Raw genomic sequence first — 14,793 nt, 5'->3', positions numbered from 1 at the left:
GTCGACGTAGTTAAGGAATGCCCTATAAATGCTCCTAAGAGGCGGTTCCGCTAAATGCAGGTGACTGCAGGGAAAGCACCCCAGCAGGAACTACTTAAAGAGGAGTTCCTTATGCTCCTTAACCGGGCCTCACTATGCAGGTAAAGGTGACATCAAGAACCATCCTGTCGTAGTCCGGAGTGCAGTGTTTTGACAAGTTTGCAGCATCCAGGCGACCATATTGGCGCGGCGTAGCTAAGGACCGACCGGCCGATTGCCTCGCATGTTACCAACAACGTTTGTTTGTCCTTTACCCATTTGCTGCCGACTAGGGACTTGAAGATTTTGTTGCGGCTCTGTACTTTGGCGATAATCGTGGTCGTATGAGGCGTGAAGGAGCACAGAAAGTCAGGAGTGAAAGTCACAAATAAAATTTTAGGGTTATTGACGGTCGGAATCTTAACGCTATTGACTGCAATATTAAGGTCAAGTCTGTGCTCCTTCGCTGTGGATTTAGTGGGGACAATGTTAAGTTCTGTGCAGCGAGAAAGGTCGGAGAGATAGTCGTTTACTTTTAAGCACATGCCATCGATTCCATTGCCCGACGTCATTATCGTGTAATCATCAGCGTAAGAAGTGATAGAAATTCCCTCTGGAGTTTCGAGATGTATAACCTTTTGTTTAATTCTTCTCAGTTTTGAGTTTTTACCTCGAAATAGTTTGTATGGCAGCTATTTGCCAGTAGTCCGATTTTGGAGATTCCAAAAAATGAATTTTATAGCGTTTTTCGACCCAGAAGGTTATTACAAACTGAATATATCCTCTTTAGGGATTTATATTAAACTATATGCTAATGCGTTATATAGGTATATATATTTTAAAGGGTCTCCAACGTTTCCTTCTAGGTTTTTCATACAAACTTGGTAGCAAACTTAATATAGCCTGTTCGGAGATAAATCCGATGCTAAAGTACTACAGAGAATAATGTCGAATTTGTAATTATCAATAGAGAACTAAGTGCAGTTCCAGAAACAGACGAGAATGAAATTGGGTAGCAAAATCATGAAACAAATTTGATCAGATATAACAAGACAAGTCCAAAAGAGCTTTAAAAATATCAAACCAAGATGCTATCAGATCTAAAACTGTTATCAAAAGGTGCTCTACAGTAATCGTTTGAATAATATTTCGAATATTTTTGGTAAGGAAGTAGACATATCCTCACTAATACCAAGCGTGGCGCAATTTAGATAGATTCGCAAAACAAAGTCTTCACTAAAAATGAAGATTCAAGTGTTCCATGATTATTATAAATATTTTATTTGAAAAATTGAACATTTTACAGTTATATTTTAAATTGGTGATTCATGCAATACTTGGGTCTTTCATTGATTCAATATATTTATATAAATATGGGCTTATTTATTGCTTTTGAAAAATATTTATGTTTGATTACTGCAAATTGGAGCTTGAGCTACCTTCATCGTTTTCCGACATACATATTTGGTATCTTATATGGTTTAATTTTATAAAGATGTTACCCATTTCGACTAATATAAATGTTAGGTTAACGCTTATACTCACTTTTATCAAAAATGAATTCATCCATTTTGTAAACGTCTTCTTTTGTATATGTAGACGCTCCTCCTGCAGTGTTTTGATACGCTCATTTTCGAATTTGATAATACCGTCACGCTGGTTCATGGTGGCATCTTTGCGATTTTGTGCCTGCAACGAGTAACCGCCGGGTTCATATTGAGATGCTGGAAAAGTAAAAATATAAAATGATTAGTGGTGTGAAAATGTAAAGTATAATATTGGCAAAATAAACAAAATTTGATAGGTAACGGTATATGTTTACATACTTATGTATATTAAAATATTAAAACAAAAATCGAAAAGTTATAATATTGTGTTTAAAATAGGTGGATAACTGGTATAACTATTATTATATGAGCAATAAAATACACTCGCTGAAATAAGCGAACTAAAACGAGTTGACGAATTTTAATAGTAATTGTAAACGAAGCCTTTTCTTACGTTCGGAACATAAGGAAGTAATATTTTGTTCTCATATGGACCTTAGAAAAAGTAATCGGACGACATTGTCGTAATTCCTATTTCTATCATACTGATCATACCGGAAATTCTAACTTCGAAAACTTTTTGCTCGAGCTTTTTTGTCATCATATACTTGGAGATGTGCTACTGCCTATCAAAGAACAGTTGATTCTAAGAAATCAATTATGTTTACAGATTTTTAGAATTTTCCCGACTAAGGGGGGGATCGATCCAGGATTCCCCGATCGTCGCAGTCGAGGGCTTAATTATATTACTTTTTAGTCCAAAGTGAACTCAATCACATATACTTATTTATTGATTATGCAGCAAAATCGCAACAGACCCTCAGCACTGTCACGATTCTCTTGAAATATAGGTTGTAAAGCTCATGAGCACTTTTTTCAGCCAAGTTCGAAAACATGCATATACATACATACATATACTTTAGTGAAAAACCTATAAGCCCCACAAGAATTTCTCAGAAGAGCTAACCCCACTTCGTATCCAATGGATACTATATACACTTGAGTGCATGTAAATGTTTACACATCACAACCATTTGTTTACAACAATTTTATTATTGTTTATAGAAAGCATAATAATAACAATTACCAACAATAACAATAAGATAAAGGTTAACGAAAGAAAGAAACTACAGCGCATAGACCACCGAGAGACAATACTATTACATACCCACAACAATAACAAAGGAAATTGTTAGCTACACATTGCACAAAAACAACAAAAGAAGTTGACAGTAAAGGCAAGTCACCGAACCATACAGACAAACAAACAAGCGAGCAATGCTACAGAATGAACACTCCAAATCACTTCGGAAACCATACAAGAGTCAAAATGTTGCGCATCCAAAGGGAACAATTGAGCTTTTGCGGAAACGGCAGAAAATCAATGCACACACACACTTGCAGTTTTATGTTTCGCTTTCAATAACTATAGGTGTGTATGTAGGTATGTAACTATATTAAAAAATATACATATGTATATATTGTCAAATACATTTGTATGTATTGGAGTTCATTGAAAAATTAGACACATTTATTTTATTGTCCGCCAAACAAAAGTAAGGTTGAACTGAGTTGTGATGTAATCTAATGTAATTCGCTACGCGCAAGCGCAACAGCTCTTCCGCTTCACTTTCTTCGCCTAACATGGCGGCGAAATTTTTTGATTGCGCCATTGATTGATTTGTCGACTAACATACATACATAAGTATGTATTTATGTACATATATGGTTGTTAGCACAATGCCTGACGAACTTAATCCGCAATGCAGTTCATTAAACCACTGCGACAATAACAATCAAGCAGTTACTTCACTAAACTCTGCAATGAAAATGAAAAGCTTGTGAAAATAGTAGATCTCAATTACATATTTTTTTCGTAGACCCCTTAAAGAACTCAGTTTTTGAATTATCGATTCACTTCTACCCAAGAATCTGCTTATTGGTCGGAACCGCCGATATCGGATCGCTATAGCTCTCTATAATAAAACTTTAACTCTCTAATAACTCTCTTTTAATGAATTTTAGCTCAAAACCTCTTCAAACTTTTAGAGTTCTTAAACTTGATATTTAAGAGCTGATCTATAATATAATTTTTCGAAATAATAAAATATTTCATATATTGATTTCAGCACTTTGAGAAAAAATTTTAGATTCTAAAAACTATCAACTACATTTTTCAAATGTTTGAGAAAATATTATTCAAGATAAAATCTCAAAATTGATTTCAATACTTTTAGAAAATGTTGAGTGGTCCAGAACAATTCTGAAAAATAGTCTACAAATTGTTAAAAAGTATAAAAATTGAGAATACATAATACATTTAGTATAAGAGTTCTAAAGTTGAGTAGCCTTTGAGATATCGGTTGGAGAATAAGAAAATTGGTTTAGTTTAACATTTACAAAAATATATAAGTACTTGTATACTACAACATTTTTCAGTTAATCTCAAACCATTCGACAGATTATAACTAACTTTAACCCTTGGTTTACCTCTAATTTAGCAATTGCATAAAACATGATTAAGTTAACAAGATAAAGGCGGAGGCTGATGGACTGCCGGACGAGCTATTCAAATGCGGTGGCGAGATACGTAAGCCTCCTCAACATCGTATATAAGGTTCTAGAGAGTGTATTGTGTAAAAGATTAAAGCGCACCGTCAACAAACTGATTGGACCTTATCATTGTGGCTTTAGGGATGGAAAGTCAACAACAGACCAGATATTCACCATGCGCCAAATCTTGGAAAAGACCCGCGAAGAGAGAATCGATACACACCACCTCTTCGTCGATTTCAAAGCTGCTTTTACGAAAAGAAGCTGCCTTTATGCCGCTATGTCTGAATTTGGTACTGACGTTGAGCAATACCAAAAGCTCCGTCAGAACCCAAAAGACCACACCGAGCCGTTTGATACCAAACAAAGGTTCAGACAAGCCGACTTCTTATTGTGCGACCTCTTCAATCTACTCTTAGAGAAAGTAGTTCGAGCTTCATCGAGAAGGTACAATCTTTTAATAAGAGTGTACAGCTGCTAGCGTATACAGATGATATTGATATCATTGGCCTTAACAACCGTGCCGTTAGTTCTGCTTTCTCCAGACTGTATAAGGAAGCCAGGCAAATGGGTCTGGTATTGAACGTGGCTCCCACGTTACTATTGACAATCATAACTTCGAATTCGTAGATAATTTCGTCTATCTTGGAACCAATATTAGGAGCTACAACAATGTCAGCCTCGAAGTCCAAAGCATAATAACTGTAGCCTATAGGTACTACTTCGGACTGAGTAGGTAGTTGAGAAGTAAAGGTCTCTCTCGACGAACAAAGACCAAATCTATAAGTCAACCATTATTCCAGTCCTGCTATACGGTCCAGAGGCATGGACGATGAGTCGACATAGTTCAGCGAATTAAGGGGCAGCGACATGTCGTCTGAATGGATGAAAACACTGCAGCTCTGAAAGTATTCGACGCAGTATCAGCCGGTGGAAGCAAGGTAAGAGGAAGACCTCCACTCCGTTCGGAAGATCAGGTGGAGAAGGACCTGGCTGCACTTGGTATCTTGAATTGGTGCCAAACAACCCAAAATAAGCAAGAAACAGCTTTTAACACCACAGTCTCAAAATGACTGTAATCTAGTGTAATTGTAGGTAGTAGGTACTTCAAACAAATATAAGAGGCGAGATATTTTTTATAATACCTTATATTTTTTAATAATACCTTTCGAGTTATGCATTTTTTTTTGCAATAATAAAGAAAATATAAGAAACTACCTTCCTTAACAAGAGCTCATACTTTGAGTAAATTTCTTACCAAGCAATACTTGGGAGAATATAGTACAAATACAGAACCGATTTCCAGACCCACCCTAATATATTTTATATACATATACTATATTTATACGAGTACACAATCATTTAAATTTCAATTATTCCTTATACGAGTATGACAAGGGATGATCCTACATGACAGGGGTTCTCAATTTCAAAGAAAAAACAAGCACAAAAAATGACTAAGGTTCATTAAGAAATTCCATTAAGCTTTCATCATTTATTCGTTTTGCTATTTTTATAAATTTTCTATTTTAAACTGATGGCTTATATAAAAAAAATATCAAGGTCCGCGATTTGTATATGTGAGCAAAAAGAGCAACAATTAATGTATTCAAATTTATGCATGTATGTGTTTCAATTCGAAACCGATAAATGCCTCACCCAAAACCACTAAATCAATCAGAAACAAATAACTAACAGCCTGACAATCAGCTGATAATCGCCAACTTAGATGGCAACGCACACACTTTATTGGATGCTTATGTAAATTAAAAACATACATACGTATGTAAATTAAATACATATGTATATGTATACATATACATGTATATAAGTATAATACTCGCGCATATTTAAAAACAAAGGGTTAGCTGAATTAAAAAAGTCTGCTTTTATAATCAAATAATATATTTCGAAACCTCAAACTTGAGAGTGACCTTGAGTATTTAATGAATACATTTCACAAACATTTTTAGGTTACAAGTTGACAGCTTGAGCATTGAGGAAGTCAAAAAAAAAAATAAATAAAATTATTAAAAATATAATAAAACCACTACCGGTGGATATGATGTATAACTTTTGCATACACACACAACATAAATATTTCTATAAACCATAAAATTTATCAAAAAAATTCAAAATAATAATTTCACATTCTTGCGTAACAACTGTGAGACGCTCAAAAAACAGATACACATACAAACACATGTACATACATATGTACTTATTTATGCGTATAATTAAAGTAAATAAACTTCAATTTCGAAAGCAATACTGATAAGCGCTGAGGTTGACATCAAGTTTGTTTATATATACTACATACATACATATAATATCAGCTACTAATTAGAAAAAGTGAGACTTGTTCAAACTAAATTTTTAAAATTATTCATTATATTTTTCCAATTTTTCTTTCGAAGTCAACTATGATTCACAGCGAGAGTTTAGGCAATGACTAGTCATCATTGAAGAAAGCTTCGACTTGGTGATCGCAACTTTTTTCACTTGAAGAGAGCTCATCGATGACATACATATGTATGTACATACTACGTACATACTTATGTCGTTTTGTCATTTGTGTACATTTTTAGAGTGCTGATGAGATATACTTAGATAGAGATAGAGTTGATGCGACAATAAATTATTTTTGTTGGGTTACATAGTATATAAATATATTAAGCGCTATGAATATTATTTACTAGTCGGTATATGTACATATTTACATCATTCATAAGGTTATCATAATACACCTTATATGTAAGTAACCTTTGCTGCCAACACTTCTGAGATAAATAGGTGCCTAAAAACAGTTTAAAAGAAAAACACTTGAAATTATTTATTATAATATTTTCTGCATAACTTATATGTACATACGTATATCATATGATATCTAGACTTCGAAAATAGTGATTTCCAGGCTCACAGCATAAGTTTTTCATAATGAAAAAAAGCTACTTATATTTTACTTTCTATCGCAGAACCAAGAATATTTTAAAAAATAATGAAGTGATTTTTATACTCTTGCAACATGTTGCTACAGAGTATAAACATAAGTATGTATACAGATCCAGTTTTGTTCACCTAACGGTTGTTTGTAACACTTAAAACTAATCGAGCTACATATAGGGGATATGCCTTTGGTGATAATTGTTTGTCGCAAGCAAGTGCGTATGATTGGTACTGATTCGAGGATTGGGTCGAGGACACGCTGACGATGAACGTCCGTCAACATCAGCTGACAATCAACACGTTAATAAAGTTAATGAATTGGCGCTTGATAATCGACGATTAACAATCAAAGATCTTACTGGCATCTTTAGAATACCGGAAGGATCAGTGAAAACCATTTTGAAAGATCATTTGGGCCTAAGAAAAGTGAAAACACGATTGGTTCCAAAATCACTAAATTTTTTTCAAAAAACAATGTCGCGGTGACGTCTGTGAAACAATGCTTTCTGACTACCAGGATGTCATGAAACGTATTAGTAATGGCGATGAGTCTTGCATCTATCCTTACGACCCGGAAACAGACGATCAATCGGCCCAATACCTTGGCAAAGGTGAGCCGAAGCCGGAAAAAACACATCAAGGTATGGTGCACTCCAAATTTATTCCGAACAGCCAAACTGTCAACAATGAATACTATCTGAGTGTTATGTGTCGTTTGCGCGAAGGTATTCGTTAAAAGAGGCCGGACGACTCTTGGTTTTTGCACCACGATAATGAACTGTCGCATATTGCATTGCTTCTTCGTTAGTTTTTAGCCAAATTTTCAACCGTTATCGTGCCGAAACCCAGGTATTCGCCTGATTACCTTCGTGTGATTTCTATCTATTTAGCAAACTCAAATGACTGCTTCCAGGAAACTGTTTTGAGTCAACTAAAGAAAAAAAAACTAAACCTGAATCGCATTAAAGGCTATTCAGGGAAATGACTTTAACAACTGTTAAGAATTTCAAAATAAAGAACAAAATCTTACCATTTTTTGCTCATAGTAGTATATTATTAAAATTCGGAAGTGTTGCAAGGGTAAGAAATGCTCGGTTACACACGAGTTTAGCCCTCCCTTTCTAATAATTAATAATTTTTTTTGTTTGTGTTCTTTTATCATCAGCACCCAACTTCAAGACTTCATAGGCTGTCAAAACTGTCAATTAAATTTGCTAGTCACGCGTTAGTTGGGGATACCTCTTAAAAAGTAGTCGAAAATTAGTGCTTTTTACTTTTATTGTGCTAGTTTTGAGAGCGCAAGGTACATCAAGTGTTAACTTACAGCCAGTTTCGATGAATGGACTGAATAAAACAGTAGAGATAACATTAGAAATATGTAAGAATGCGAACATAGCTCATGAAATGGAAGGTTTAAAAACTATATATAGGAATGAAGGAAGAAAGTAATTTGACAATTATCAAAGCATAAAATAAGCTATAATAGTATACTCTATTTTACGGCATAAAGTTTCTGCACTTTGAACGCTACGTACACATAAATACATACATAAGTACGTATGTATGTAAGTATCCTGAACAAGCCATGAGCTTGTTCACAATGTTTATTAAAAATGCTTATGTCATAACTATTTTCCGTTATAAAGCCATTTTTAACCATTTCACAGCGCAAAAAATCGAAACTGATAACAAGGGCAATAGCAATACATTGTATATGTATTTATATGGACTTATGAGTTTGTCAAGCTTTTCCTATACTATTTTACCAAGTATGTATGTTTGTATGGTATGTATGTATATATGTAGTTATATAGTAGTAACATTCTTGCAGTTGATAAAATTAGCTAACTTCTTTCACGAATTGAGTGAAAGAAAACTTGTTTTTTGGTACGATTTTTATACGCTGAAAAGGCTATACTCGTATTAAGTTTGCCATGACGTGAGACACTGAATTAAGTGTCGGCGACCCTATAAAGTATATACATATATAAATGATCAGTATGTTGAGCTGGGCCGATTCAGCAATGTCCGTCTGTCTGTCTGTTAGTCTGTCTGTCTGTTAGTCTGTCTGTCTGTCAGTCTGTCCGTCCGTCCGTCTGTATATATACAAACTAGTCTCTCAGTTTTTAAGATATCGTTTTGAAATTTTGCAAACGTCATTTTCTCTTCAAGAAGCTGCTCATATGTCGCAACTACCGATATCGGACTACTATAACATATAGCTGCCATACAAACTGACGATCGGAATCAAGTTCTTGTATGGAAAACTATCACATTTGACTCTTTATCTTCACAAAAGTTGGCACAGGTTATTTTCTAAGATAATAATGTAATATACGAAGAAATTGTTCAGATCGGCTCAATATAGCATATAGCTGCCATATAAACTGAACAAGCGGAATCAAGGGCTTGTATGGAAAACTTTCGCATTTGACGTGATATCTTCACAAAATTTGATATGGATTACTGCTTAAGGTAATAATATAATCTCCGAAAAAATTGTTCAGATCGCATTACTATAACATATAGCTTCCATACAAATGCACCTGCCGAAGTTAACGATTTTTCTTGTTTTTCTTGAAATTATAAATACACGAAAGTAGTTAAAGAATGTGGTATAACTATGTGTATATGTAAGTATGTCAACAACCTCTGACACTGTCGTTGGTTACTAAAAATTATATAATGTTTTCAATATATTGAACCTACCCAAAGCCTCGCGGTCATATGAAATGTAACGTTTGTACTGATATCTGGTGAAGTTCGAGTGCATATTCACCAGCGTTTGCTAATCAGTGTTAGCTAGCTTTCACAAAAAATAAAAATAAAATAAATAAATATTACGTTGGAAGCATCAAGCTAGTTGTCACCGGCACAATTTCAAACGTTTTCGCTACGCTTTTTTTTATTATTTTGCTTTCTTTTCCCGATAAAGCACTTTTAAAGGAACTATAAATTTGGATACGTTTGTTATATGTACTCGTATATATAATTCCGTAATATTGATTTGTGATTATTGCTCGTCGTTATGTTCGTTGTAGCGTAGTTAACGCTGCGCGCACCGTAACACCACTGAGTGGGCCATTCCCAATTGGCCGTTAACAATCTACATGTGCACCTATATCTGTAAGTGTCTAACCATGAAGCAAGCACAGATACGCGAAATGCTCAGCAATGTCCGCAGCTTATCAGTAAAGCTACAAGAGCTAAAGGTATGAAAACACAATTCACTAGCTGCTTAAGACGAAAGAATTCTACCAAGACGCGGGTACATGTGAATGTGTGCATTCTAATGTAGTAAAATCATGTGGATTGCGTTAATGTCGTTGCCAAAATGCTTAGTCCACCTTTATATTATATAAAAACTGCAAAAATCGTCATAAAGTTGCCAGATGTCAGCGAATTGTTCGTTCAATTCAGTTTTCCATAAACGCTACTGTATATAAATATGTTTATACATATGAGTATGTGTGCATGTGTGTGAAAAATAACGTTATCTATGTAATTGTCTGCCATATAATGATAACTGTGAACGCTTATCAATGGAAAGTGTTAAAAAAAGCTTCATACAAACGGCTATCTTATCAGTGGTATGCCAAAATGGGGGGAGCTTGTGTGTTTGGGGAGGCTCGAAGGGAAATTGTTTGCCGTTATCATAGAGGAGATAATACATATATGTAGTACAGGTACTATACACAATCCTATATACAAATATAATAATAACTACGTGAGCCGATTTAACCCGCAAAACTCTTCGCACAAAAATGATTTTACGGACTTCTCGCAAATATGTATAAGTTGCAAGTAATTCTTATTGAACCACAGCGCATAGTGATAATGCGTAAGAATTTCAGTAATTTTGCAAATTGTGCAAGCTAATTCCACTCTATTTTTAACAAAAACATCAGGTAGAAATGTACGTTAGAAAAAAATTCCTGTGATCCGCACGGGAATTTTATCAGCGAATTAATATTGAAAAGTAGAAAAGTTTGTGGTTGAAAAACAGTAAAAGCGCCGATAAGGTTGGCAATAAAGATTGATTACCTATGTAAGAATAACATTAAGAATTTTTGAATACAAATACATAAGTTGAATTTGAGATTAGTTTGAAAAAATCACATTAAATCTCTACTTTACCACACATAACATAACATAACATTCGCAAAATAACGAAACAAAATTGTAATATATCAATATAAGTTAAAAATATTTTTTATTTGTTTCAAATATACTTTTTCCTTCCAAAAGATTCTTAAAATAGATAATACCTTATAACAATAATGATAGTTTATTTTACCTCCGTCAAGCGACGTCGTGTTTTTTTAGCACGAACTGTCAAACTTTCATTTTAAAAGTTGTAATTATTTCCTCATTCCCTACCGTCTTTTCGTTGATAACATCTCGAACTTCCAAAAAAAATTATCTCTATTTCTGTCCGTCTTACTATTATGAATGTTTTCATTGTTTTTCTACATTTTTATGCTGCAGATTACGACTTTATCGAGTACCATATATAGTATTTATGACTGGAACGTTTTTACGACTCCGAATTCTTAATTTGTAAATCGCCTTGTATTTATCTTGCAACTTTTTGAATAATACTTTAAACTATTTCAAGAACAACAGTCCCATTTATATTAAAATCGTAATTGCCTTAGACATAGGTAGCTAAGACTGATTATAAATAGACCTAGACTCTTCGCTCTAGGAGTCTGGCTCTAAAGAATATGTGAAGGGGGTGGCGAGTGTCATTATACAATACTTTTTTTATAAAAATATAATAAGGAATTTGTCAATAAAATTTGATTTTTTTCTTGCTTTGAAAGCTTGACTAATAGCTTTATTGTCATATTTATATAGTTGGATAGAGTTCAGAGTTTAATATGCTCTCTATAATTCCTGGACTTGCCAACAAACAATGAATATTTTTGCAGAGGACTAAATAATATACTTTGGAAAATGATAATGTTACTTTTACGTTCTGATAAGGGATCTAAGAATTGCAAAAAATAGAGACAGTTTGTGGAAAAAACTATTATTAAACACTAGATTTATGGAGAATATTTGAGTCATGTTTAAAAAACTAATGGGCCAAATCTATTCACCCTAGATTAATAAGAGTTATCAATAATTGGCCGATGTTTTTAACTGATTACTAGAAGAGAATTGGTAAAATGCAAGTATTGCCTATTAAGTCAGTTCAAGCATAAAGTGTACACTTCATACTATAAATAAATTTACTTGAAATATTCGACTAACAACATAATGCAAAAACTTATATTTTATTTCATCTTAACTAAAAACCTACAAAACATCCTAAGATAATCTGATTCAAGAGACATTTCTGCAACGATGGTCATTAAAAATTTAGATCAGATAACTCATGGGCAGATATCTAAAGTTATTCTGATTCAAGAGACATTAATGCAAAGTAGAAGGAAGTTATCAAATAATCATATTCAGATCAGATAACTCATAGTTTTAGGGTCCCCTCGTAGCATATCCACACTCAAATTTGAAAATCTCGAATACAAATATTTGAGTGGCACAAATGATTCAGTGAAGTTCGTGAGGTGAAGTCATGCGAGTTATCCATCAGATGACATTAAAATTGAAAAAGTTAAAGAAAAAGAGCTTAATTGTCGTGTTAGCATTAGCGATATAATATAGGATCTCAACATCTCTTATCAATAGACTCAACATATTTTACTGTTTAAGTGCCAGTTGAAGCATGCCAATGTTAAACTCATACTAAAAGACCTGAAAAAGAAAAGATGTTTGACCAGAGAACATAATATAATTCTTTCTTTTACCAAAGAACTCTTTCTTTACTAGGAAGAACTCTTTCTTTTATGGTTTGCCAACGTAGCCGAAGATCTTACATACATCAAACGCATCACTATTGGTACTTGTTCTAGTTTTATGAATATGACGTCGGAACTATCCAACAATCAAGCGAATGACGTTCCAAAAATTACACGAAACCGAAAAAAAAAAACTGCTGAAGGTAGTGAAGACCTTTCCAGCTGAGGCTTACATATATGAAATGTATGGAAAATTGGAGGGCGATATTAAAGATTTGTATGGAAATACGTGAAAATTTTGTGTTTTTTTTTTTTTTTGTACTAGTCAAAATTGATCATTGTATTATCAAAATCTTGATAAAAAAAACTAATTTAAGAAAGCTCGTATTTCCATCGGTTATTGGCTTTAAAATTTTATGTTTAGAATCTGTACTTGAAGAAATTTATAAAAATTCTTGAACTTCAACTACATACGTCCTTATTTTTAAACTTTTATTGGCTCTTAAGAATGTAGGCATAAATGTAGCTTATCTGATCATAAAAGTTACAAATAACCATTGGACATCAAAATTTGTAACAAAAAAAGTTGTGCTATCAGTAAAGGTCATTTTATGTACACAAATGCTGATAATTTTCCTCAGAAAGCGTTCTTTGCAAAGATAGCCTATAGAAATACGTTGCAAAAAGTTAGCTTGAAGCAAGTATTAATTTGCGAAAGTGCGTAAAAAGTTATGAAAATAATTACTTAACTATTATTATATATAATTACATGCGGTTATGTTACATAAATTTTGATTGTCATTACTTTCAGAGTAGAAAGAAATAAAATAAAATATTCAGACAAAAATGAAAAAATACATACGATTTAAGTAGGTAACTCTATTTATCAGCAAATTTTTAATCGCATTTTATTAATACTTCAATTTCATTCTTATCTTTTGTCGATTTTCTGTAAAGTCATATTTCTTCTTATCACATTACCGGCAAAGGTAGGCCAATGCACTCATAAAAAAACTGTATTGTCTATTTTTAGGCGCCGAAGTGAGTTTTTCTGCAAAACTATTAGGTATTATTTCCGGCAACACAATTATAGTAAAAATTATTTATAATCATTAAACTATATCGTATAAGATATGTATATAGTATAATATATTATGTAGAATACATATTCACAATTTCAAACAGTATGTATGAAAAGTGTGTGTGCTTCACTTAAATGTTGCTTGCAAGTCTGCTTCCTTCACTCATTGCAACAAAGTTGCCGTTTAATGTTTGTAAACATTGTCCTACTATGTATTCGTAGGCGTATGCGCACAGGCACTTACGTGTATGTGTATGTATGTAAGTATGACTGCGCGTATTTTTAGAAATCATTTTCAAATAAAGACAAATCGAAAGTGAAAGTAATAACTTCATCCGTTAACGAAGGCAGGCACATGGAAAATGTATTCACATTCGTAAATAAACAGAGATCTTCTACGCAGGAGTAAAAGTCTGCATGTTGAATGTGTGTATGTATGAACATATACAAGTGTGTATATTTACAAATGCCTGCGTATGAGTACAGCGCGTGCTATATAAAGAATCATAAAATAATGCAGTAAAATGCAAACTGCAAGCCAGCTGAAATATCAGCGCACAAACATATGTGCCATACATATAGCCTATCCATACATACATATGTAAGTGATTGTACATGTAAGCAGTCGAAGGCGCGTGAAGGCGTTGCACTTGCGCAGTTCCTGCCACACAATGTGTGCTGCTTTTATGACTTCAATAACACATCAGCGTTTCCACCGCTATAGATCGGTAAGTTAGCAAGAAAAAGTCATTAAAATTGTTTTTGAGAAATTTAGTGGTGAAAAAAGATACTGTGGCGTACTAAAATTGTAGAGAAAATACATTAGAGCGTAGGAATATTTAAA

At 33.5% G+C, this 14,793-nt stretch overlaps 1 protein-coding gene across 12 annotated transcripts in view; it reads right to left on the bottom strand.

The window, feature by feature from the left end:
- Positions 1 to 14,793, bottom strand: part of LOC120777061 (spectrin beta chain, non-erythrocytic 1) — a 96,439-nt gene that overhangs the window by 29,966 nt on the left and 51,680 nt on the right. For 9 of the 12 annotated variants that reach the window (XM_040108178.1, XM_040108183.1, XM_040108181.1 and 6 more), the window contains one exon: positions 1,564 to 1,742. In XM_040108178.1, the coding sequence (XP_039964112.1) occupies positions 1,564 to 1,683 (120 nt within the window). In that variant the 5' untranslated portion in view covers positions 1,684 to 1,742. Of the gene's footprint in view, positions 1 to 1,563; positions 1,743 to 9,773; positions 9,863 to 14,793 lie in introns of those variants that run through there. The other 3 variants (XM_040108175.1, XM_040108176.1, XM_040108186.1) reach the window with 1 other exon arrangement.

This window comes from Bactrocera tryoni, chromosome 5, assembly GCF_016617805.1.
Source record: "Bactrocera tryoni isolate S06 chromosome 5, CSIRO_BtryS06_freeze2, whole genome shotgun sequence".
NCBI classification, from domain to species: Eukaryota; Metazoa; Arthropoda; class Insecta; order Diptera; family Tephritidae; genus Bactrocera; species Bactrocera tryoni.
This window is presented reverse-complemented; position numbering and strand designations above follow the sequence as displayed.